General features: G+C 34.7%; 1 protein-coding gene across 1 annotated transcript in view; it reads right to left on the reverse strand.

Moving 5' to 3' along the window:
- Positions 1-1862: 1862 nt before the first annotated feature.
- Positions 1863-27884, reverse strand: part of Cenpk (centromere protein K) — a 47436-nt gene continuing 21414 nt past the window's right edge. Inside the window, exons 6-10 of the mRNA XM_010637244.3 lie at positions 9571-9653; positions 9383-9481; positions 8789-8915; positions 5085-5138; positions 1863-2243 (exon numbers count right to left, since the gene is read on the reverse strand). Coding sequence (XP_010635546.2) covers positions 2085-2243; positions 5085-5138; positions 8789-8915; positions 9383-9481; positions 9571-9653 — 522 coding nt within the window. The 3' untranslated portion in view covers positions 1863-2084. The remainder of the gene's footprint in view (positions 2244-5084; positions 5139-8788; positions 8916-9382; positions 9482-9570; positions 9654-27884) is intronic.

Genomic DNA, 27884 nt, shown 5'->3' on the forward strand with positions numbered 1-27884 from the left:
TTGAAATCCTGATCATTCTGCCTCAGCCTCCACAGTATGAAATTACAGGAGTGCACCATCACACTCAGCTCTGCTTCAGTCTTATGTGGATTACTTAACTATTTCCAATTGCAGGGATGCGGATTTAGCTCAGTGGTGCCACCACCTGCCTCACAAGCACAAGGTCCCGAGGGCGAGCTTTTCAAAGCTAGAATAAATGCTGTTTCACCAAGGTGTACAATTTTTTTGTTTTGTAATGCTGGGGATCAACACACAAATGGAGTATTCTATGGAGGAATTTTACATGTAATCTTCCCCTAAAAAGACATATTCTATAAAATATAAAAGTTATTTATATTTTCTACAGAGGGGCATGATACACTTGAAATATTATGTACGTTAAACAAGACGAAGTAATTAAGGTTAGAAATTTGGATGATGTTATGACTTGTGTTTAGAGGTGTTCCCAAAGCCTCATGCAATACTAGAAGGGGCCTGTTTAGGGGGTAGCTAAATCTAGTGTGATGCTGGGATTAAGGGTATGTGATTATTAAATCAGTACACAGATTGGTTTGGCAATTGGTTTGGTTCAGTAGTCTGAACAAGATAAAATGGCCAGAAAGAAGCTGTTAAAGTCCCTTGTTGCTTTTGCCAATATGTGAGCAACAAGTACTACTTTCCTCTGGGACATCCCTCTGCCATGTATCACTTTGCCTTGGAATCAGCTGATTGTGGACTGAAACCTCTGCAATCTGTGAGCTAAATAAACCCTCACCCCTTTAACTTTGGGTGTTGGGTATTTTGTCTCAGCAATAGGAGAAAAGTAACTGATAGGCCTCCAGAGAGGCCCCCACCCAACAGAGAAAAAACCCTACAGACAACATTGCTTGCAAGAACAGCGATGATGAGAAGCCAGCCCCTGCCTTGCTCATTCACACATGCAAGGACATTGATTCTCCAAAAAACCACAAGGCAACCAATATACCTTGCTGTACCCACCATCACCCTGCTAACCTCACCCATCCTGTTCACCAGCTTCAAGCCTATCACCCAAGAACCCAAAATTTTCCACCCTCCAAGCTGACATCCCCTCACCTACTTAAACTCCCTTACATAAACTGAGCACACCCTTCTTCCTATTTCGCCCTTGGCCCATCTGTACCCAGATGGCGACAAGCTCATAGCATGTTGCTTTAGATTTTTTTCCTTGGTGGTCTCACTTGTGCTCCTTTCAGTAATTAACACAGATGATATATATGTAGTAAAAATCATTTTCAAGTATGAAAGCATGAACCAGTTTCTCATAGAAAACTAATGGTACTAAATAGGTTTAAAACTGTCTAATTCTGCTTGTATATAATCCTAAATGAGTCCTATCAACTTGTAAAAAAAAGTTTTCTCTATAAGAAATATGCAAAATCACCAATACCTAGAAATTCTTATAATTTTATTTACAGAAAATTAACAAAATGTCACAAACAGTATTTTTATTGGTAATAATTAAAGTCAAGAATGGATTAAAAAGTCATTAGTATATCATACATATTAAACTACAGCTTTAATCCCAACTTTATTATTTTTTAATTCTAATTTTTAAACAAATCTAGAAACAAAGTAACACATGAGGCATTTTGCTGAATATGTTTAATTTAAGCCACTTTCTACACTGGATATTATTTCAACTTTAAAACTATTTACAAATTAAATAATCTTTCCATTATAATTCCAAAATATAGAGGCATTATGCATCAAATGGAACTGAAGAGGCATAAAAGATATTGCCAAACATTTTTTTAAAATTACATTAAACATGTTTTAAGTTAACAGAAGAATTTTAAAAAGACTATGAGATAAGGTAAATCAAATGCTTTATAAGTTTAGAGTATGTTTTACTTATTGTCCATATAGTTTAATACACCAAAAAATTGAATGAATCAGAAAAGACCACTTTAAAAATGAATAAATGGCAGTATGTGTCATCTAAGGATAAAAGAAAGATGGACTACTACTTTGATTTGCAAATAATAATCCTTATTGAAACAGTCCTAAATTCCCATTATCTTTGGATGACAAGATTCTTTAGTGTGTGAAAAAAGACTGTCTTTTTACTGATGGAAAGCTTCTAATCTTATTCGGGTTGGATCCTCTGGATGTCTCAAGGCAATTCCATTACGCAGCAGCAGCTCAATATAAGGTGGCCAAAAGGAATCACTAATTTTGACATATGGATCATGTGGAACATCAAATAATCTATTTATAAGAATCTAGGAAAAAATATCATTGAAAATACACTTTACGTGGAGGAAAGTCTACCTGCAGCTTTAATAAAACAACCAAGAATGGGACTACCAAGAAGGTTGACTTCTTTTCTCATTAAACAACTATTTATAACTTTAATATACTGTACTAACTTAAATAATATAATCTTTGAAAGGCTACAGATACTAGGAAACAGAAAGTTGCAAAATGAATTTCTATATCTTAACATTTGAAAAAATTTTTCCCAAACTGGCTAGAAAGCATTTATAAGTCTTCCTTCTCTTGTGATTAATAATTTCTTCAGAATAAAGACAAGAATCTTACAAAGGAAAACTCGTATCTAGACTTCATTGATGGCACAAACCTGTAATCCCACTATTCTGGAAGGTTAAAGGAGGAAGATATCATGTCTCACAACTCAGCAGTATACTATCTCAAAATTTTAATAAAGAGGCTGGTGGTACAGCTCAGTGCAAAGGCCCTGGGTTCAATATCCAGCTATCGCCTCCTACAAAGGTGAATTCCACAGTGGTAGAACAGTTGTGAACATATGGGAGGCCCTGGGTTCAATTCCTAGCATCAATCAACAAACAACAAAATACTGGAGAGGCAAGGTTCGAAAGTTAGCAAGGGTATCATAATATTGGTGGGAGCCACGCATAGTAGCATACAAAGCAACTGAGGAGGCTGAAGCAGGACAATCAAAATGTTCAAGACAAACCCAGACAACACAGAAAAACTCTGCCTCAAAATAAAATTATTTTTAAAAGGCTGAGGAATACATTACAGGGTTCTTTATTTTTTCTATAAATTATTGCTTTATATAATAAAAATAGAAGATTAATTGGCAATTTTAAAAAAGGCTGAAGACATAGCTCAGTGGTAGTGTTTTCCCATTATGTGATCCCCAGTGCCACCAAAACAAAAGGGAAAAGAAAACTTGGGGAATGGGTAGGGGCTCATTAGTTCCACCCCTCAAAACCCCTATTGACAAAATTTCAGAAAAATCAATTTTATTGTCATCATTTCCTTCAACTTCATTTCTTTATCAAGGATGTTCAGATTAAAGCCAAAAATTGAGACATTTTGATGATTTGTGATAGGTTACTATTTCCCAAAATGCATTTCATGAAATTGGTCTTGCTAATTATGTTCTTAGTCTTTGATGAATAGGGTTTTTCAATCATAAGAAAGGTAGAGACATTGCTAAGGAGAACTGACAATCACTTGTCTTTCACAAATCCACTTGCATTGGGAAAATGAAACAAGTATTTACAGTTCTTTGAATACTAATATTTTATAAAACAGTAAAAATGTAGATATATTTTGACTACTCATCTACTCCCAATACTTTCACAGATTATAAAACCAGTACTCAGCAGGACTAAGGGATTCCATGAGAAAACAAAATTAGCAAAATTAGACTCTACCTCTCAATTGCAAGGCCAAAGCTTTAACTTAAAGATGCTATTACTTTAAGAACATGGAAAAATTTATACAACTATCAAATGGAACAAAAGTGCATAAAATTAAGCTGCCAAGCTCTAATTTCAATTATATTTCATAATATCAGTATTTCAATTCTTGAAATAAGAATTAAAACTAGCCTTGATTATAACTATTTCAAGCCCCTACAATGGAGCAGGAGAGCACCTCATGGACTCATTTTTTTAAGGCATTATGTCAAAGTATTTAATATATTCCTATTTTAGTGCACTTGTGCATTTTTTATATAATTTAAAAACCTTCTGAGCTGGGGGGTATAACTGAAGTTACAGAGCACTTGCTTAGCATTTGTGAGGTCCTAGGGCCAATCCCTAGCACTACACTAGAAATGGTTAAATGCTAAAATTCATATTTAAAATGAGTATATAGATTACATTTTATTTTTTACTGAATTGAAGTTGAAATTTGATTATTTTACCACTGATAATATAAGCCTGTGAGACACATTTAGTTACGTTTCATATTGTATCCCATAGTACACCTGAATATTTTACACATGTATTCCAGTTAATACTTTTTGATATCTGTCACATGAAGTGATAATATTTAAAGAGTTAAGACATCCATGAAAACAATAATTATAGTTTCATTATAAATTGGAGTAGCTAGAACTATGTTAAATATTCTAATCACAAATCTAATAAATAGTTGCATTTAGCTTTTTAAAGTAATAATATTCAGCATTAAAAAGATATACTGAGGCACCAATTTAGTTGGATAGAAACAGACTTGTACATATAATTCATTAAATTACAATGAAACACATTTTCTGAAAAAACTCTTCTAAACTAACTTTAAGAAAAAGGCACACTAACTTATAAATGCCCCTCTTTTCAGACTATTTTCCTCTATATCCACTTTGCCATAGATTCTCATATCAAGATTTTCTAAAGTATATATTTAATAATTTAATAGAAGGTAAAAAACATTATTTAAAAAAATCAAAAATATTTATAAAACAAAATAAAATGTTAAACAGAAAAGTTCAGAATTGTTCAGTCATTACATTTTGACAAAGGAGACCAATGTTAAGGAAAACTGCACAAATTACTACAACTTTGTGAAAAGGTTCTTTATACTGATTTGCATATGTTACAGAAGAGAGCTAGCTAAAATGCTATCAATATAAAACAGCATTTTATGTTTTTTAAAAAATGACAAATTTTACACAGAAGACAAAAAATAATTTTGTAGCAGAGACAAAGTATTATAACTATATTAAAGATTGATATATTACTTAAGAATTAAAGTAGTATTTTTTCTTTTATAACCCTGACTATAATTGTTCACAAATGACTAAGAGACAGCTTTAAGATAAAAAAACTACATAAAGCCCTTACCTCTAACACTTCATGCAGTGTAATCACCTGTGCAGTTGCTTCTTGAATGTTTTTCTTTGAGAGAAATATGAATAACAATTAATATTTCAATTCTGCCTATGGTATTGAATTGTACTGTAATATTTTAAAAATCAGTATTTCTTAGTTGCAATGGTACAAGGTAATTAAAATCAAACACATTGTTGGGTGATTTAAAAAAACTTCTGAAAGTAAACCTTATTGTACATAAGTCAGGCTCATAAAAATGGAGTCAGGCAACTTCTAAGACAGAGAAAACTGTTATAACTATTATACAATTCATACTATCTATAAACATAGAATGAGTAAGTAATATAAATAGATATGGCATATAAAATAAAGTCTAATGTTTGGGGTCCCCAATAAAAATTTCCCAAGTACATGACATTCCAGACAATAATTCCAGAAGAAACTTGCTTCCCTGGGAGCTTGTTCATCTTTCCACAGCTTTTGACAGTTCTTAACATTAATTAAACTCACTCTTTTTTTCATGGAATTACAGAAAAAAAAATTTCATTCAAATTTTGTACAAGTGTTTTGCAAATATTTGAGATAGCTAACATAAAGCCCAAGTAAGTCATCTCTTCTCCATGTTTATTGCCGTAAGTTTCTTCATTTTCACATGACAGAAATTAGAGACTTCTGATAATCAGGGATGTTCTCTGAATATATTATACTTTCTTTGATACAGTCTCCCATAATTATCTAGGTGTGATGCAACCATCAAAGAAAAAAATTATTTAATTACAGATGCTAGAATACTTTTTATTAAGATTAAAATCACGGGCCGGGGATTTAGCTAAAGCGTAAGGTCCTGAGTTCAATCCCCGGTAACAAAATAAATAAACAAATAGCAACAACAACAACAACAACAAGATTAAAATCGTGATTGTATGTAGAAACAGGGCCTTAGCAAGGTAATTAAGATTAAATGAGGTCACAAGGGTGGGATCCTAATCCATAATGACTAATTTCTTTAGAAAACATTACAGAATTCTTCCCCTCCTCTTATTTCAACACAGAGGAAAGACCAGTCAGAAAACACAGGGCCAAAATATTATCTATAGGCCATGAAGATAGGCACTGCCAAGAATTACTCCTGACAGGGCTGGGGATTTAGCTCAGTGGTTCCACTGCCTGCCTTGAAAGCGCAAGGATTGGAGTTCAATTCCTGGTACCTCCCAACCCACTAAAAAAGAATTATTCCTGACAGTGTTTTGATACTGGGCTTCTTGCCTCCAGACTAAAAAAATTAAATTTAATTTGTTGCTTAAGCCAGAGTGTAGTACTTGTTATAGCAGCCCACTAACATATTTAGTATTATGGCTAGCCAGAATAAGAAACAAGGCAGAGATGGAGAATACTATAATTTTATAACCTGCTTCACTAATTCCTACATGTCATTTACAAAAAAATGAGGTTATCAGGGGCCAGGGATTTAGCTCAGTGGTGAAACTGCCTGCCTTGCAAGTTCAAGGTTCTGAGTTCGATCCCAAGTACAAAAAAAAAAAAAATGAGATTATCAAATGTTGCTCAGTGAGACCATGATGCCTTCTGGAAATCAATGATTCCTTTTCAGGGTGCCTCAAACTTCTGATTCTACTAGAGAAAAAGTACAATACATTTAAAAAATAAAGTTGAAAAAAAATGGGAACACTGATGTCAAAATGAATAAGTGAACTGCTCCAAGATTAAGATCAGTAAGAGGCAAGGAATTGTGGACTTTACAAAATAACCACTAGAATTGCTGTCAATAACTTCCTCAACAAATAAAAAATATAAATATTAATGTTCATAACAAATATAATGCCTGCAGATAATTTGAAAGAAAAAAAATCAGAAAAAAAACTTTTCCTCTTTTTTTTAGTATTCTCACATTCACTCAATAAACAGGAACTTCTCGAGGGGAAATAGCTCAGCATCAGAGCACATGCTTTGCATAACCAAGGCCCTGAGTTCAATACCCAGCATCAGGGGAAAACAAAGGAAAAGAAAAAGAACTTGGAAGGTAATATAAAAGATACGCAAATAGCAGAAATATTATGACTAATATTAGACAGAACAGGTTTCTAGGCACAGCAGATAGGAACAAAAAAGTGAGAGGCCATGTTTAACTACATCCTTGCTGGAGCTACAGTGATATGGTTGAATAGATTCATGTAAAAGATGAATAAATGGGTAACAAGACTGAACAGACAAAAGTCCAAAGTATAAGTACATTTTTCTAAGAAGTTTACAGACTTCATCCTATATGGAACCCCAAATTTTATTCTAAAAAATGACTAAACAATATTTTAGCTCGCTCTGGTGTGAATAAACTAACACTACACAAGATCCTAATGAGATAACTGACAATGTAAAATAGGAAGAAAAGGGCTAAAGGTGTAAGGAAAGTGGGAAGGGTAGGGGAAAGGTAATAAGGGAAAAGAAAAATATATAAGAAAATGAAAAAATGGAAATAAAGTGTTTGTAAATGGGGAGGGGAGGAGGGGGTGAAGGGAGGGCAGGGACAAGGGGAAAAATGAGAATCAAGACCTGTCATGTAAAGGTACAAGGTCCCAATGATGAATGTAACTACTGTATACCTAAAATGTACCAATATACTCAATGAGGAAAAAAAAATTTTTTTAGCTCACTCTAGTGCCAATTTCAATACTTTTATTTATTTACATTATATGCTGTGTTAATAAAAAGTGGTCGTTCACAATCTTCTATCACCAAATGGTTGGCTTGCATTTTTGGAAAATTCATCATACCATAACTACTATTCAGTCAATAACCTAGATCAGTAGTGGTGAACAATGGCACACCTGCTGCAGTGTGCTCTTTATATCACTGAAAGCTCTAAAAGGCTTGCCATCACTGACCAAGATGAACAAATTCAACACTCTTCTGATTTAAAAAGATACATACTGTGATAGTTGAACTTAACTCAAGTTGATCAGCTTGGGAGCTGCCTAAGGAATTAATAAAGCACACTTCTAGGTATGTCTGGGTGGATCATGAAAGCATGCGGGGGTATCTATATCCAGTCCCTTGTGCCTTTCTCTAGCACTGTTCCCCTGCTCTTCTTTGCTACCAGGAGCCAGGTAGTTTTGTTCCCACAAGCCCATGCATCATGATGTCTCTGCCTTGAATCCAGCAAACAATGGGCTGAAATCACCTGAAACTTTGAGCCAAATTAAACCTCTTCTTTAAGTTGTGAATATTTAGGTATGGTATCTCACCAACATCAACCAAAAAACTAATCCACATACATTCATAATGGAAAATAGTAAAAAAGCAAACACAAAAATAAACAAAACTCACAGGACATAAAGTACTATTTATTCTATTTTTTGGTACAAATAAAATTCAATATATAAAATTTAGTTATCTGCATTTTACCAATTTCACAATATATTACATTTCATTATTTCCTTTGATGGTGTTCAATATACTACCTTCAAGCTGTGATTTTACCATCACATGAACATATATTAAAAGTATTTAACAAAATCCATTTTAGTTTTTGATTTGTCAGTAAATGTGATGAGAGTGACACATTTCTACACATATATCTGTGTGTGTATCTTTAAAGTACTGTATATAAGAAAATTTGCCTTTGGACCTATCTAAAACAATCTCTATATATAGACAATCTCTATAATACAATTATCTATAGGAATATCTGTTCTAAAACTTACCTTTTTCTTCTTGACAGTTCCATTTGGCAGAGGAAAATGGTTTTCTAGAAACTCACCCAAGGTAATCAAAAGTTTCTCTTTAAATTGTTTTATATTAATGATTTTAGTTTTGAGTTCATTAAAGGCTCTGATAAAAAATTGAGAGAAATATTTAATACATGAAACACATATGTACACATACCTGGTTATTCACAAGGCTGATCAAAAACTTTGTTAAAATTTCATTTGCTCCAACTAAATAACCAGCTTATGAAAGTAATATTTTCCATAAATCTTTCTGGGAAACTAATGGTAAAACCCAGTGAAGACATTCATAAAAAGTCATTGTAGGGCTGGGATTTAGCTCAGTGGTGCTACCGTCTGCCTTGAAAGCGTAAAGTCCTGAGTTCAATGCCCAGTACCAAAAAAACAGAAAGCAAGGAAGGAAGGAAGGAAGGAAGGAAGGAAGGAAGGAAGGAAGAAAGAAAGTCATTGTAACAAATAGCTGGTAAAAGTCAGGGCAAGACTGATTCTAGTAAAATTGGTCGTCTTTATCTGAATTTCATGTAACATAAAAAACACTTCCCTATTCTAATAAAAAAGAACATTAATTACCTTGATTCAGAAAATGTCACAACCTGAGTTTTCAATTCACTGTATAGTACATTAAGAGATTTCATTATTTGTTGCTGTTCATCCAACCATTTCTGCTCCCTTTAGAAAAACACAACAAATAACCAAGTAAAACTTTAAATGACAATTCATTATGTCAATGATAAATGGTAATTATGCTATAAGTGTACCTTTCTAAATCTTCTTTTAATTTTTCATTCTTTGACTGAATAGTAGATAGTGCCATTTCAAGATCATGTCTCAATTTTTGGAACTGGAAAAAATAATTATAATTAATTACTTATTTTTTAATAGTATAAATAGTTTTGTTTCTGAATGGTAATGAAATTTACTCATTCCAGGATACCTCAATTCAGAAGCCAATAGTAAAAATACCTAGAAAGTGTTTGAGAAGGTTAAATATGTAGTAGGTGCTAAGTTTTTAGTAAGATGCCACTATTAAATACAAAAATATAATAATGAGAGTTGAGCAATATATTTTAATTTCAAGCTAAAATATAAATTAATGGCATGTTTTCAGAAATTGGATCATATCACTTTTCTAAGCAGGGTATACAAACAAACATAAATGAGTATCATTCATTTCATATTAGTCAATCAATCATTCAGTCAGTATTTTTTGGTCAGTTATTGGTTACCATGCATTGTTTAAAGAGGCAAGGATGCAAAGATAAAGAAAACTGAAGGCAAATTCAGAAAACCAAACAATACAAAACTTAGCCAGTGCTAAGTGCCATTAAGGAAAACAAATCAAGCTAAGAGTAAAAACAAGAGGAAAAAGAAATAGTTATTTTAGATAATAAATTGTGCAGACATGAGCAATATAATCAGTTAATATTTTGGTAGCAGAAGACAAAAGATAAATGAAGTTACAATCTAAGAAAAGAATATCCCAGATAGAGAAAAGTAAGTACAAAGACCGTGAGGCAGGCAGGTGCTTGAGACATGTGAGGAACAAGAAGGAAGATTGTGGTTAACCTGAATTACAATAAACTCTTATTTATCTAATATTGTTTTTTTTGTAGAACATATTAACTGATATGCCCTTGTCCCAATCTTAAGAATTTCCACTACTTTTTTCTAAATTTAAATCAGTGGAAAGTTTTGGAAACCCTAAAATAACTCAGGAGGAGGGTGGGTGCATCATTAAGCCAAAGTGGCAGTTAACTTAGCTTTTAAAATATACAATTAAATTTTTGAAGAAGAGCAAAAGCAGAGAAGTAGGAAAAATAAAAAGAAACTAGAAAAGTAGGTTTCAACAAAACCATACTGATATTAAATGTCTAAAAATGGCTAATAATGAAATTAGAGACAATAGAAAAGTAGAAAATTGCAAATTAGGTGAATATAAAAAGCACACTTCTAAATAATCTACACTTCAAAGAAACAACCAACAGGAACATGAAATTATTATAACTTCAATCATAAGTTATTATGGTTAAAAATAAAACATCAAAATTTCTGTGACATAAAAACAGTACTTATTTCACTAAAAGCCTGTATCAAAAAGTAAAGAAAGCTCTCAAATTGATGACTTCACTTTCTACCATAAACTCAAAAAGATCAAATAAAACCTGTAGTGTGATGAAGAAATAAACCAAAGAAACGGGGGGGGGCGGGGGCTGGGGGGGTCAATGAAACCAAAGTTGAGAAAGTCAATGAAATTTGCAAAATTACACAAGTAGAAGATACAAATTACCAACATCAAGAAGTGACACCACTACAAATAAAAAGGATAATTGGGGAATGTTATGAACAATTTTATGCCAATATATCTGACATATTAGATCAGATGGACAAATTCTATGAAGGACTAAGCTTATTCAGAGACCAGCAGAAAACCATACTAACAATAAAGAAATTAGATTTACAGTTAAATTTTTCCCACATGAAATATTTTAATCATCATGGTGTTTTTATTCAATTTATAAGGAAACTCTAGGTCCAGATAGCTTTACCTATGAGTTCAAACAAATGCTTAAAGAAAAAGACAATATCAACTATGTACCAGTTTTTTTTAAGAGGACATAATGCTTTGCAATTCATTCTCTGAGTTTGGTATTAACCTTATATCAAAACCTAATAAAAGGCCAGGGATTTAGCTCAATGGTTCTGCCAACTGCCTTGCAAATGCAAGGACCCAAGTTTGATCCCTGATACAAAAAAAAAAAAAAACTAATAAAGATATTACAAGAAAAAAACATACATGCAAAAATCTTAAAATTTCAGCAAATTAAATCAAGAAATAAGTGAAAAGGATTAATATGTTACAGCAAAGTGGAACATATCCTAGTAATACAGTTGATTAAGCAGTTGAAATCAATTTAAAAAGTCAATGATTGTAATTTACCATACAACATCAACAAAAAAAATCACCTCAATGAATTCTGAAGAGAAAGTGACAAAATTCAACATTAGTCCATGACTTTAAAAGTTACCTGAAAAACTATAATAGCAGGAATCTATTCAATCTAATTAAAGGCTTTAATGAAAACATTATTATAAACATAATGATGAAAGAGCAAATCCTTTCTGATAAGATCATGAACAAGGCAAAAGTGCCCATTTTTACAAACTATACTCAATACTATTCTGATAGAGTTCTACATCAGTGAAATATGCTAAGAAAGACATAAAAACCACCCAGAATGGAAAGAGTAAGTAAAACTGTCCTTGGTCTCATATGATATGACTTTATTGAGAATATTGTAAAACTATTTAAAAATGGTACTAGAGTAAGGTTTCTTGAAACTCACTGGATACAAGACCAAAATACAAGCTGTGATTGTGTTGTAGAGGACACACTGCCAATAATCCCCCTAAACATGTTTCCTCACTTCAAGCACATCTCTTATAGTTCTTGCTATGTTCTATATTCTGTTTTGTTTTTGTTTTTTTGAGACAGGGTTTCACTCTGTAGTTGTGTCTGACCCGGAACTCACTATGCAGCCCAGGCTGTTCTTGAACTCACAGCGATCCTCCTGCCTCAGCCTCCCAAGTGCTGGGATTATAGGCATACTATATTCTGAAGCAGTTCTTGAAGTCCTCTTTTATGTCTTTACAAGGTGTGATAAAAAATATAGTGAATGCCACTGCTGATTCAAATACAACAGAAAGGCAAGCTTGTAAAATCATGACAGGGTGTCCTCATCCACCTTATCACTGAATCTGGCACAGTGTGACTTCTGGCTTTCCCCCAAAATCAAAATGACCATGAAAGGTAAACATCAGGACATCAAAGCAGTCATGATCACGCAACTGAAGACTCTCATAAAAGAACACTTAGAGAACTGCTTCAGAAATTAGCAAAAATTATGTGATAAGTGAGTACAAAATGAGAAGGTATATTTTGAGGGGGATTACTGGCAATGTGTCCATTACAATAAATTTTATAGAAATTTAAACATTCATCATATTTTTCAACTACACCTAATGAATATTAATTGTATTTGTATTCACTACCAATAAAAATCAAAAATTGAAATTTTGAACAATATAATTTTAAGTGTTATTGTTGGATGGAAGAATCTGACAAAAGATATGCTAAAAACTACAAAACATTGGTGAGACAAAACTTTTAAATACCACTTAAGTGGAGATCTAAATAAATGCAGAGATCATAATAGTGTTCATGTATCTTAATTTCAACTAAATATGTTAGTCTATTCTCCCCAAATTAATTCATAGATTTGTGGGAAGATCAGTCAAAACTCAACAAACTTTTTATGAATCAGAATTAAAAAGCCAACTTTAAAATTGATATGGATATATAAAAGAATTTGAAAAGAATTACAAAGAAAACATGATTTAAACATGACTCACTAAGCCTCTAAAAACAAAATAATGTGATTATTTGCTTAAAGATAGAAACACAAAAACTAAGGAATAAAAGTATCCACAGCAGATACAAGAACAAATAGAATATCAGAAATAATTACATATAGAACAGAGGTGGCAAACCGGGCTGCTTCTATCATTGAACGCTCTAAAAGGTTTGTCAACACTAATATATAGTAGTAATTCTTGCTTTGCCACCATTTTGCTTTCTGTGGTTTTAGTTACTTTGGTGAGCTGTGGTCTGAAAATAATTATGGAAAATTCCAGAAATGCAAAATCTGTAAGTTTTAAATTGTATGCTGTTCTGCATGGTGTGTTGAAATCTTGCACCAACACATTTCATCTCATTTGGGACATAAATCATTCCTTTTCCTACACATTACCCACTTCCCATTAACTTTTTAGCCTTAGTATTGACGATCACAGTAGTGCAATGCTTGTGGTCAAGTAACCCTTCTTTTACTTAATAATGGTCCAAAACATAAGAAAGCGATATTGGCAATTGGGATATGCCAAAGAGAAACACTTAAATTGTTATGGAAGGAAGTGGCAAGTGACACATAGGCAGCAGAATAGAAGTAAAATAAAAAAGTTTACTCATCGACGAGGGTCCATCGCTCATGAGCTGTGCCTGGATTGATGACCCACTGGGTTACAACTCCTTTTATAAGGTTTTATAGCCTTGATCCTATTCATTGATTATATTGCATTTTCACAGATCACATTTCTGATATTCAAAACATGGTGGTGAGGCAGTTGAATTTCAACCAGGATGCAGTTCTTTGTTAGGGGAGGTTACCTTTAAGATTTATTTGTCTGTTCTACCCAAGCTAACAATGGTTCTTTTTATTTACAAAACTTTTTTTTTTGGGGGGGGACTTATTTCATTTATTTATTTATTCTCATTGAGCTTATTGGTACATTTTAGGTATACAGTACACTTACATTAATCATTAAGATCTTGTACCTTTACATGACAGGTCTTGGTTCTCATTTTTTCCCCTTACCCCTGCCCTCACTTCACCCCTTCCTCCCTTCCCTACTTAAAAATACTTTATTTACAGTTTTTCAATTTCTCATGTTTTTATTTTCTTTTCCCTTACTTTCTTTCCCCTACCCTTTCTACTTCCCCTACACCTTTAGCCCTTGTCTTCCTATTTCACACTGGCAAATATACCATTAGGATCTTATGTACCATTATAGTTTTTCACACCAGAGAAATTATTCAGTATTTATACATATGTGACTTATTTATTTTACTTAGGAGTATATCCTCAATATGTATCCATTTTCCTATGAATGACTCTAATTTCTCACTCTTTATGGCTGAGAAGTTTTCCATTTTATAGAAAAACCTTTGAGGGAGCTTTGATTCCTCCAGTGCCAGTTAATTCTGAACTAAATGGAGGGAAGGGCAGAAGTTATCTTACATTGTGACATTTCCTAGGCTTTTGCTATCAAAGTGAAAAAGTAGAAATTCTGACTTGATTAAAAAAAAAAGAAAAGGGCGAGGGATTTAGCTCAATTACTCTGCAGTCTGCCTTGCAAGCACAAGGACTGGAGTTCGATCCCTGGTACCACCCACCCCCCAAAAATCATATGTTGAAGTTTATAAGATTCATAGCATAAGGTATTTTTGAGAGACCACATTTATATTATAGCATGTTTATAATCTTTCTACCTTACTATTGTTGTTGATCTCTTATAATAAATAATATATATTAAACTTTAAGATCAGGTATGTACGCCATATATAGAAAAAATATATAGTTTAGCATTATCTATAATTTCAGGAATCTACTGGTGGTTTTAGAACAAAGCTACATGTGGATAAGTGGGGGTGCACTAGAGTCCATGTTCAAGACAGGAACAAAAGAAGAAAAGACAGTTTTTTTCAATAATTAGTTGTGGAAGAATTAACATCTATGTGGGGAAAAAAATGACCCTTTATTAATAATTTACAAACATTTTCTCAAATGGGTTATATACCTAATTTGAAACCTAAAACTTTAAAACTTCTACAAGAAAATCAATAACATAATCTTTGTGACTCCTAAGGTAGACAAGTATTTCTTAGAATTGAGAACAAATCTTAAAAGAAAACTTAATAAATGGAGTTAAGAAGACAATGTTAAGAAAAAGAAAGGTTTAACTCAGCAAGCCAAGGTTTTTAAACTTTCTACATTATCAAGAGGCCATTCTTGGTCAGCTTCTGGAAGATGAAGTAACTTCCTGATAAAAGCATTTTTGTATATCCAAAGCCTTGAGTCACATAGAACCAGTCTAAATAGATGGTTTATGCTAACTATGATTTCTCATGAATATTTTTGCTGGGGGGGTGAATAGGGGCGACACTAGAGTCAAACAGTTACTGCATGCACATGTAACTAATGCCCATTAAAAATCTTGCACAGCCCTTTGCTCCATGGGAGAGACTGCCTGTGGCTTCGTCCCTGTCTGGGGATCCCACATACAAGCCCAATGCTATAGAAGCCCCAGAGACCCCATATTGGAAACGGAGTCCGTGACCTTTAAGGATGTGGCTGTGAACTTCACCCAGGTGATGGTCCTTACCAGAAGGATCTCTACAGAATTGCAACACAGGAAACCTTTAGGAACCTGGTCTCTGTACAACTTAGATTACGGAGATTGAATATAAAGACGAAGGTAGTCAGTGTGGAAAAATCTTCAGATTTCAACATCTTCAGTCTCCAGGTCAGAATTTAAATAAGACAGTTGGACTTCAGATCTCCTTCCACCATCTGGGCCTGATCTACGGGCCTGCCTAGTGGCGCCTCTTCCTGTGGGCGCCATTAACTGCCCCAGACCCAGCACCAGGAGGGTGAGTTTTGGGAAAGCAGCTGGCTTGGACTTCAGATCTCCCTCCGCCGTCCAGGCCCGATCTATGGGCCTGCGTAGCCGTGCCTTTTCCTGTGGGCGCCATTGATCGCCCAGGACACAGCGCTAGAAGGGTAGCTACGCCAGCACCGCTGAGTACCGCCCCCTTTCCCCGCTCTCAGATCCCCTGATTGTGCCAGTCCTTGGATGCACTCCACAGAGGCATGGCTGGCTATAAAGGGTGGTGATTGATCCTATTGTGTTCCTGTATCGATTGGGATAAAGGATAGGGATTGATTTGACAAGCTGCTTTCTCAATTATGAAAATGAGAATGTCTATAAGTTATTAGAGAATCAAAGGCTGGGACACAACGATATTAGGAAGATTTAATGACCCAGAGATTGAGTTGCCACAAAGACAGACTTCCAGTTCACCGATGGCAAACAGTAGGGCAAAGGAGGATTAACAGTCTGATAGTGAACCTCCAGGACACTCAGAAATCACAGCACAGGAAGTAACAAAACAGATCAATCAAGCTCTAGAAAAATTCAAAACAGAAATAATTTCCCAGATGACCATAGAGATGGTGAGCAAAATGAGAGATATGATTTGAAACTCCAGAAGAGAAACTAACAAAAAAATAGATGAGCTCAGGAATATAACAGAAGCCATGAAGGCCCAGCATAAGAAAGAAATGGAAACAATGAACGCCCAACATAGGAAAGAAATGGAATCCATTAAACAGATTTAAACAGATATCCAGGAGATTAAAAACTCTATTGAAAGCGTACGAAACAGAATAAAAGATTGCAAAGATAGAATCTCAGATATAAAAGATAGGATCTCAGACAGTGACCCTGAAAACAGAGGTCTCCTAAAAACAGTACGGGATCATGAGAAATCAATCCAACAACTCCTAGATTATGCAAAGAAGAATAACATAAGACTGACAGGAATCCAGGAAGTAGCAGGAGAAAAATGCAAATGACTTAAAAAAGCTGTTCACAGAATTAATGACAGAAAACTTCCCAAAGAGAGGGGAAGAATTTGACATACAGATAAGTGAGACATATAGGACTCCAACTAGCCACGATCAAAAAAAATCTCTACCTAGACATATAATAATCAAGATCCCAGAAACCCAACAGAAGAACAAAATACTACAAGCGGCAAGAGAAAAGAAACAAAGAAACAAATGACATGCAAAGGAAAATCCATCAGAATCACAGCAGACTTTTCAACACAAACCCTCAGGTCAAGGAGAGCCTGGAGTGAGGTATCTCAAGTCCTAAAAGAAAACAACCTCCAACCAAGACTGTATCCTGCAAATCTCTCTTTCAAAATGGATGGGGAAATAAGATACTTCCATGACAAAGAACACTTGAGAAACTTCATGAATACTAAACCAGCACTACAAAGAATTTTAAACAATATCCTAGAAAAGGACAATGAAGATCACAACACCATGAGGTCCAACAGAGCAAATCAAATAGCCAAAGCAAGAAACTAAAAGGAGAGGGCAAAAAATTGAAAAGAGTCAACAAAAGGAAAATAACATGACAATAATAAGTCAGTACAAATCAGTTATAACAGTCAATGTCAATGGCCTCAATTCACCAATCAAGAGAAATAGATTGGCAGAATGGATTAAGTAGCAAAATCCAACAATAAGTTGTATACAAGAAACACACCTAGTGCAAAAAGAAGCCCATAGACTGAAAGTGAAAGGGTGGAAAACAATTCTCCACATGACAGGATCCCAGAAAAAAGCAGGGGTAGCAGACAATGTAAATTTCAAACCAAAACTGATTAAGAGAGACAAAGAAGGCCACTACATCCTTGTAAAGGGAACAATTCAAGAGGAAGAGATGACAATCATAAATATATATATATATGCACCAAATATAAATGCCAACTATATAAAACAAATATTAAATAACATGAAAAACCAAATAAGCACTAATACAATTGTAGTGGGGGATCTAAATACCCCACTATCACAAATAGACAGATCATCAGGCAAAAAAATCAACAACGAAACACTAGAACTAAACCAAGCTTTTAAACACATGGACTTAGTAGACATCTATAGAGTGTTCCAACTCACAAAATCAGAATATACATTCTTTTCAGCTGCACATGCGTCATTCTCCAACATAGATCACATACTAGCTCAAAGAACAGGTTTGAATAAATGCAAAAGAATTGAAGTTATTCCCTATATATTATCAGATCACAGTGCGATAAAGCTGGAGATCAACAGCATAAGAAACTGTAGGAACTTTACAAACACATGGAAATTGAACAACAGTCTCCTAAACAATCAATGGATCACAGAGGAAATGAAAGAAAAATCAGAAAGTTTTTACAAATAAATGAAAATGCCAATACAACATACAGGAATCTATGGGACACAATGAAAGCAGTTCTATGTGGAAAATTCATAGCACTGAATGTCCACATTAGGAAAACAGAGCAAGATCAAATAAACAACCTAACGATGAATCTAAGACTCCTAGAAAAACAAGAGCAAGAAAAACCCAAAGCTCGAACAAGAGAGGAAATTATAAAGATTAGAGCAGAAATCAATGCAATGGAAACTAAGAAAATGATACAAAAAAATAAACGAATCGAAGAGTTGATTTTTTGAAAGAATAAATACAATTGATAAACCCTTAGCAAACCTTATCACAAAAAGGAAAGAAAAGGCTCAGATCCATGCACTCAGGAATGAAAAAGGCGAACTCACAACACATGCCACAGATATCCATAGGATTATTAATACCTACTATGAGAAGCTGACCTCTAATAAAATGAAAAACACAAAAGAAATGGACAGATTTCTAGATACTTATGAATTACCGAAGTTGAACAAAGAAGATAAAAACATTTTAAACACCCCAATGACAATCAGTGAAATTGAAAATGTAATTAAAAACTTACCAACAAAGAAAACGCCAAGTACTGATGGATTCACTGCTGAATTTTACAAGACATTGAGAGAAAAACTACTGCCATTACTCTTCAGCCTTTTCAATGAAATTGAAAGGGAAGCAATACTTCCAAATTCATTCCTGGAAGCAAGTATCGCTTTGATTCCCAAACCAGGGAAAGATGTAACTGAAAAAGAGAACTACAGGCCAATCTCCTTAATGAATATAGATGCAAAAATCCTCAATAAGATACTACCAAACAGAATACAGAGGATCACCAAGATCATTCATCCCGACCAAGTTGGATTTATTCCAGGGATGCAAGGATGGTTCAACATATGTAAATCAAAAAAAGTAATACACTATATTAGCAAAGTCAAGGACAAAAACCATATGATCCTCTCGATAGATTCAGAAAAAGAATTTGACAAAATTCAACACCCATTCATGATAAAAACCCTCAAAAAATTGGAATAGATGGTCTATATCTCAACTTAATAAAGACATTCTATGAAAAACCAACAGCCAACATCATATTAAATGGCCAAAAACTGAAAACCTTCATGTTAAAATCAGGAACAAGGATGCCCACTATCACCATTCCTGGAAACATTAGCCATAGCAATTAGACAAGAGAAACTAATTAATGCAATAAAGACAGGAAAGGAAGAAGTTAAACTGTCATTATTTGCTGATATGATACTCTAAATTGAAAATCCAAAAATCTCCACCAAAAGACTTCTAGACTTAATTGACACTTTTAGCAGAGTAGCTGGATACAAGGTCAACACTCAAAAATCAATAGCCTTGTTTTACACAAATAACAGACTCACTGAACAAGAAATTAGGGAAATAATTCCTTTCACAATAGCACCTAAAAAAATGAAGTATCTGGGAATCAATCTAACAAAAGAAGCAAAAGACTTCTACGCTGAAAACTACAGCACTCTGCAAAAAGAGATCGAAGAGGATATAAGAAAATGGAAAGACATCCCCTGTTCTTGGGTAGGAAGAATCAACATAGTGAAAATGGCCATACTACCAAAACTGCTATACAGATTCAATGCAATACCAATTGAAATTCCAACACTATACTTCACAGAACTAGAAAGAAGAATCCAAAAATTCATTTGGAACCATAAGAGACCTAGAATAGCAAAAGCCATCCTAAGCAACAGACACATGGCAGTGGGTATAACAATTCCCAATCTGAAATTATACTACAAAGCCACTGTAATAAAAACAGTATGGTACTGGCAAAGAAAAAGACCTGAGGATCAGTGGAATAGATTGCAAGATACAGAAACAACTCCAGACGTACTCAGCTACCTCATCTTCAACAAAGGAGCCAACCATCCTCACTGGAGGAAAGATAGCCTCTTTCATAAATTGTGTTGGAAAAACTGAATTTCAACCTGCCAAAGATTAAAACTAGACCCTGCACTAAACTAAAATCCAAGTGGATTAAAGATTTAAGTATTAAAACAGAAACACTAAACTTGCTGGAAGATAAATTAGGCAGAACTCTTGAAGACATTGGCATAGGAAAAGACTCTATGAACAAGTCCTCAATAGCAAGGGAACTAGCAGAAAGAATCAACTGGGATCTCCTCTAATTGAAAAGCTTCTGCACTGCAAAAGAAACCATCAACAGAACTAAGAGACAACCTCCAATATGGGAAAAAATTTTTACCAGTTGCTCCTCAGACAAAGGACTATGATCTAGAATATATTAAGAACTCAAAACAATCAGCACCCCCCAACTATAAAGACCCAATTCAAAAATGGGCATCTGAAATGAACAGACATTTCTCAGACAAAAAAGTAAAAGCAGCAAGTAAATATATGAAAAAATGCTCCACATCACTGGTCATTCGAGAGATGCAGATGAAAACAACAGTGAGATACCACCTCATCCCACAAAGAATGGCTGCTATCAAGAAATCACACAATAACAAACATTGGCAGGGTTGTGGGGACAAAGGAACCCTTCTCCATTGTTGGTGGAACTGCAGACTGGCGTAACCACTATGGAAATCAATATGGAGATACCTCAAAGAGCTAGGTCCAGAGGTTCCATTTGACCCAGCCATCCCTCTACTGCGTATCTTTCCAAAAGATTTAAAAGAATCATACCACAGTGATATATGCACAGCAATGTTTACAGCAGCACAGTTTGTAATAGCTAAAACTTGGAAACAGCCCATCTGCTCATCTGTTGGAAAGTGGATAAAGAAGATGTGGTTTTTCTATAAAATGGAATACTATTCAGCCATAAAGAATGAGAAATTAGAGTCATTCATAGGAAAATGGACACATATTGAGGATATACTCTTAAGTGAAATAAATAAGTCACACATGTGTAAATACCGAATAGTTTCTCTGGTGTGAAAAACTATAATAGCACACAAGATCTTAATGGGATAATTAAGAGTGAGAAATAGGAAGAAAAGGGGTAAAGGTGTAGGGGAAGTGGGAGGGGTAGGGGAAAGGAAATAAGGGAAAAGAAAAAATATGAGAAAATGAAAAAATGGAAATAAAGAGTTTGTTAATGGGGAGGGGAGGAGGGGGTGAAGGGAGGGCAGGGACAAGGGGAAAAAATGAGAACTAAGACCTGTCATGTGAAGGTACAGGATCCCAGTAATGAATGTAACTGTATTGTAGACCTAGATTGCACCAATAAACTCAATAAAAAGAAAAAAAAAAGAACTTAAATAAGACATTTGAACTACATGCATGTGGAAGTCATGTGTGTAAGGATGTCCTTACTGGCCATTAATCCCAAAACTTGGCCCTCAGACCCCAGAGTAGACAGAAACCATATGAGAATCAGGAACATAGTGAAGTCATGTAAATACAAGCAGCATAAAGGACTCTTCACTCTATTCCCTAGAGCTCTGAGAATCTTAAAAGGACACTAGAGAGAAACCATATGAATGTAAGCAATGTGAGAAACCCTTCAGATATTCCAGTTGCCTAAAAACACATGAAAAAATTCACACTGGAGAGAAACTCTGTGTATGTAAGCAATTTGGGAAAGTCTTCAGTCACTCCTATTCTCTTCATGAAGCATGAAAAATTCACACTGGTGAGAAATTTTATCAGTGTGAGCAGAGGGAGAAAGCATTCTCTTTATACACTTCCCTTTATCTGCACAGAATTCAAACTGGAGAAAAATCTTATGAATGAAGAGAATGTGGGAAGGCCTACAGGTTCTCAAGTGTTCTTCCTGTACATAAAAAAGCACACACAGTGTTAAGAAGCTCTATGTGTGCAAAGAATGTAGAAAAACATTTGCATGTTGCACTTCCCTTAAACTGCATGGAAGAGTTCATAACGGAGAGAAACCTTATGAATGTAAAGAATGTGAGAAGGTCTTCATGTCTTCAAGTCCTCTTCAGCTACATGAAAGAACTCACACTAGTGAGAAGCCCTAGTGTGCAAGGAATATGAAAAAATATTCACATGGCATACTTCTCTTCAACTGCACAGAATTCATACTGGAGTAAAAGCCATATGAATGTAAGCAATTTAAAAGAGCCTTCAGAACCTCCAGTAGCTTTCAGAAATATAAAAGGATTCACAGTACAGGGAAACCTTATGAGTGTAAATAATGTGGGAAAGCCTTCAGACATCCCATGTACCTTAAAGTACATGAAAGAATTCATACTAGAGAGTAACCTTATGTATGTCACTATTGTGGGAAAACATTCACTGCATTTGCTTTATATTCCACAAACAAATTCACACTAGAGACAGTCATTATAAATGCAAGCAATATGAGAAAGCCTTCTGATGTTCCAGTCATCTTTACAGACATGAAATGGCTCACTAGAGAGAAAACCCATGTATATAAGCACAGAGGCAAAGCCTTCATTATTCCCACACCCTTCAAATTCATGAAAGAGTCCACACTGTAGAGAAGCCACATAAAGCTAAGCAATGTGGGAAATCTTCCTATGTTTCAATTCCATTCAAGTACACATGGGGAGACTTTATCTATAAGCAATGCAGTAGTGTTCAATTTCCCAGCCCTTTTCAAATAAATGAAGAGATACATAATAGAAACAAACCTCACATGTGTGAGCAATGCAGAAAAACCTTCATTAGTTCCTGTATCAAAGACAGGAATTCACACTGAGAAATCTCATGTATGTAAGTAATAAAGAAAAACCTTCAGTTGCTCCAGTTTCCTTCAAAAAAAGAAAAAAATTCCAGTGGCAAGACCTAGGTACATAAAGAAAAGACTTAAATCATTCTACTTCTCTTTGAATACATGCAACTTGTGCCCAATACACAAAAAGAAACACTAAATATGAATGGTACTAAACACTATACATGAAGCACTAAAACTGAAACACTAAAAATAAATGGCAAAAGCCTTATCATATCATCTCTCTAAAATACATGAGAATGCATAGTGGAAGGACTGGCATCACTGTAGGTTATGGAAAACCTATTTGTCTTAGTTTTATTCATAGATTTAAATGAACAGTGTGTAGAGAAATTCCCTAAACATAATACTTGTTTAAAAGACTTCAGTTGAGCCACATGAAAGAATTTAGAGGACAGAATCCTCTAAATGTCAAAAGTGTAAGTTGACAGTTTCAACAAATACTTTCAAAGACCAGTGAAACTTCATCATTACGTGAAATCATACAAATGTAAGTAATACAGTATAAAAAGCCTGTTGTAAGGTAATTTGGGTAAAATGCACCAGAAGATACCCCATATAAAGGAAATGTAAAAGACATACATTGTCCTTGTTAGTGGCTCATTTTTATTAAGTATTATTTAAGCAATAGTACATGAGGTTTATGTAGATTTTTTTTTTTAACCCCATAGTAAGGATTGAACCCAGGGTGTTTCTACAACTCCGCTATATCTACAGTCATACATAGCATTTAATATATTTTTATATTAATATACAATGATTTAACAAAAATCCTGGGCAACAAGACTTGGCCAAGCTTCTTGCTTGACTACACATTACACAAGTTGTCACATCTAACTGTAGAATTAGCATATCCATGTAACTCCACTGGGAAATTTCTTGTAAACTTACTCAAGTGCCTTTGTACTTTGATCTGTGTTCTCTCACTTTAATAGACTGTAACTAAGAGTTTAAGAGTTCTTCTGAGTTCCATGGGCCTAACTTGTAAATTGAGAAAAACCCTGACCCAACCGGAATCACAAGTGAAACTTACTATATAAGACCCCTGATACCTGAAACATATTGAAAATATTGAGAAAAGAAGTATGAGGTGGACAGGATAAAGAACACTGATGCCTAATGGTTACCAATGATATCAAACAAGAGTTGTATTTCAATTAGTTGCTAAGGATAGAAGACATCAATGAAATTTAGCAATGATACAACCAACTCCCATAGTTAGATCACAGAATACTAAAGAAATGCTAAATATATAATCCTTTCATTTTTTTTTCTATACAATAATTAAAATGAAAGTAGTAAGAGTGAGAAGTTGGCACTGTACCAAATTTGGATTTTAGCCAAAAGAACACAAAAGATTCAGAATCGTAAAAGCAATCCTGAGCAAAAAAGGCAAGGCTGGGCTGTGGATTTAGCTCAGTGGTTCTGCCATCTGGCACACAAGGACAAAGACCCAAGTTAGATGCCTGGTACCAAAAAAAGTAAGGCTGGAGGCATTACAATATACAATTTCAAATTATGCTACAAAGACATAGTAACAAAACAGCATGACACCAGTACAAATAGACACACAGACAAATGGAAAAGAAAAAAGGATACAGAAACCCATGCAATTACAGCCATCTGATATTTGACAAAGGAGTCACAAGCATACATTGGAGAAAAGACAGGCTCTTTAACAAATGGTGCTGGAAAAATTGGATAGCCATAGGCAGAAAACTGAAACTAAATCTCTGTCCCTCACCCTGTACAAAAAATCAATTCAAAATGGATCAATGACTTAGGTATAAGACCTAGAACTTTGAACTGCTAGAAGAAAACATACAGGAAACACCTGAAACCTTACACACAGGCAAAAACTTTCTGAACACAACTCTAATAGCACAGAAATAACAAAATGTTCTCAACAAATGAGAACATCAAATTTAAAAGTTTCTGCACAGCAGAAGAAACAACCAAGAGTGGAGAGCCTACAATGGGGGAAAAAAAATCTTTGCCAATTACTCTTCCAAGAGGATTATTATCTAACTCATACAACACCACCAAAAAAAAAAAATCAAGTAACCCAAACATTAAATGGGTAAATGATAAGAGACACTTTTCAAAATAAGCAGTATAAATGGTTAATAAGCATATGAGACAAACTTCAGTATCTATAGCCATTAGGGAAATGCAAATCAAAAATACACTGAAGGGCCAGGGATTTACCTCAGCGGTTTGGTGGCCTGCATTGCAAGCGCAAGAACCCAAGTTCAATTCCCGGTACCAAAAAAAACCAAAAAACAAAAAAATACTGAGATTCTCTTACCCCAGTCAAAATGGCTATCATCAAGAATATAAAAATATAGGTGAAGATGTGAAGAAAAAGGAACACTGCTGATGGAAATGTAAATTAGTACAGGCACTACAGAAATCAATATGTATATTCCTTAAAAAATAAAACTATCATAGGATCCAGCTATGCTACTTCTTGATATGTACCTAAAGGAATTAAAAGACAGCTTACTATATAGGATTATCTGCATATCCATTATCTTTGATACTTTCCTCCTGGCTGGGACAAAATGCCTGACAACTGCCTGCAACTTAAAGGAGAGGTTTATTTTGGTTCATGTTTTTAGTCCATAGTTGGCTGGCTCCAATGCAGGAAGGCATGCTGGAAGACACTAATCAGAGGAAAGCTGCTAATGATGAGGCCAGGAAGCAGAGAAAAAAGGAAGGAAAGAGGATAGAAGATACATACTTCCAATGACCAGCCTCTCAGGATCAGGCCCCATCTCCTAACAGCACACTTATTTATAGTTTTCCAAGAATCAATCACCTTTCAAAAGTCCTGCCTATGAGTGCATAAGACTGCAGGGGACATTTAGACATAAACCAGAGCACCTATGTTTATTATAGCATATTTCACAATAGCCAAAACAAGGAATTAGACTAGATGCCCATCAACAAATGAATGGATTAAAAAAAAAATGTGTTATATATACATTATTCAGCCACTAAAAGAAAAATTATGTTATTTGCAGAAAAATGGATGAAATTGGAGATCATTATGCTAAGCAAAATAAGCCATATTCAGAAAAACAAGTTTCACATGTTTTCTCTAATAGGTGGGATTGAAAAAGATGCCATAAAAGTGAGAGACCAGCCGGGAATTTAGCTCAGTGGTTCTGTTGCCTGCCTCGCAAGCGCAAGGACCCCAGTTTGATCCCCAATACCAAAAAAAAAAAAAAAAAAAAAAAAAAAAAAAAAATGAGAGACTATTAGACAAGAGAAAGAAAGTAAAGCAAAGTGGAGCGTAAGAGTGAGTACTAGGGGATGGAAGTGATTATATTATTAGTTATGTCACTAAGAGATCAGACTATTAACCTGAGTTTACTGAGGTAACAGGTGTTCACACTTTATTAAGTGAAAGCTGGTTATAAAATAAATTTGTTTTGTATTTATGTTTAAAGATACCAAGAAATCATAATTTACCTATCCTATCATTGCCCCTCACGACTGAGAACACCTGTGCCCTAAAGTTTCTGCTGTCCTAAACATATGGTCACTGTGGATTCAAGGAGAGCCTTAAATGACTGAGATTTCTCCTCAAGTCACTGAGCTTCCTCTCATGAAAACCACATTGTCCCTTGACATAAGGATTCAACCTGAGCTATGAAACCATAACTGAGGGTAATGGTCAACCAGATGCCAACGCCCATAAGCATCCTATAAACTGGTCTCTTTGCTTCACTAATTGGCCAGTCTGATCCTTTTCATCAGTGTGCTTTCTCCAGCTATGACTCAAGCCAGAGTTATTATTTTTTCTCATTGAGTTTATTGGTACTTTTAAAGTATATAATAGAGTTAGATTTATCATTCAGACCTTGAACCTTTACAAGACAGATCTTGGTTCTCATTTTTTCCCCATCCCCCTCCCCTCTCTTCACTCCTCCCCTCCCCTATTTACAAATAGTTTCCATTTTGTGCTTTTCTCATATTTTTTCTTTTCCCTTATTTCCTTTCACCTACCCTTCCCACTTCCCCTACACCTGTAGCCCTTTTCTTCCATTTCACATTGTCAGTTATACCATTTGGATCTTATTTACACTTTTAGGTTTTCCTACCAGAGAAACTATTCGGTATTTACATGTGTGTCTTACTTATTTCACTTGAGTATGGCCTCAATATACATTCATTTTCCTATGAATGACTCTAGTTTCTCATGCCTTATGGCTGAGTAATACTCCATTTTATAGAAAAACCATATCTTCTTTAACCAGTCTCCAAATAATGGGCAAATGGGCTGATTCCAAATTTTAGTTATTACAAACTGTGCTGCTTTAAACATGGGTGCGCATACATCACTCTGGTATGATTATTTTAATTCTTTTGGAAAGATACCCAGTAGAGGGATAGCTGGGTCAAATGGAACCTCTAGTCCTGGTTCTTTGAGGTACCTCCATACTGATTTCCACAGTGGTTGCACCAGTCTGCACTCCCACCAACAATGGAGAAGGGTTCCTTTCTCCCCAGTCCTGCCAACATTTGTTATTGATTTCTTGATAGCAGCCATTCTTTGTGGGGTGAGGTGGAATCTCAGTGTTGTTTTCATCTGCATCTCTCAAACGACCAGTGATGTGGAACATTTTTTCATATATTTACCTGGTGCTTTTACTTCTTTGTCTGAGAAATGTTTGTTCATTTCAGATGCCCATT

Source organism: Fukomys damarensis, unplaced genomic scaffold (genome assembly GCF_012274545.1).
Source record: "Fukomys damarensis isolate Sample0158 unplaced genomic scaffold, DMR_v1.0_HiC HiC_scaffold_1, whole genome shotgun sequence".
NCBI classification, from domain to species: domain Eukaryota; kingdom Metazoa; phylum Chordata; class Mammalia; order Rodentia; family Bathyergidae; genus Fukomys; species Fukomys damarensis.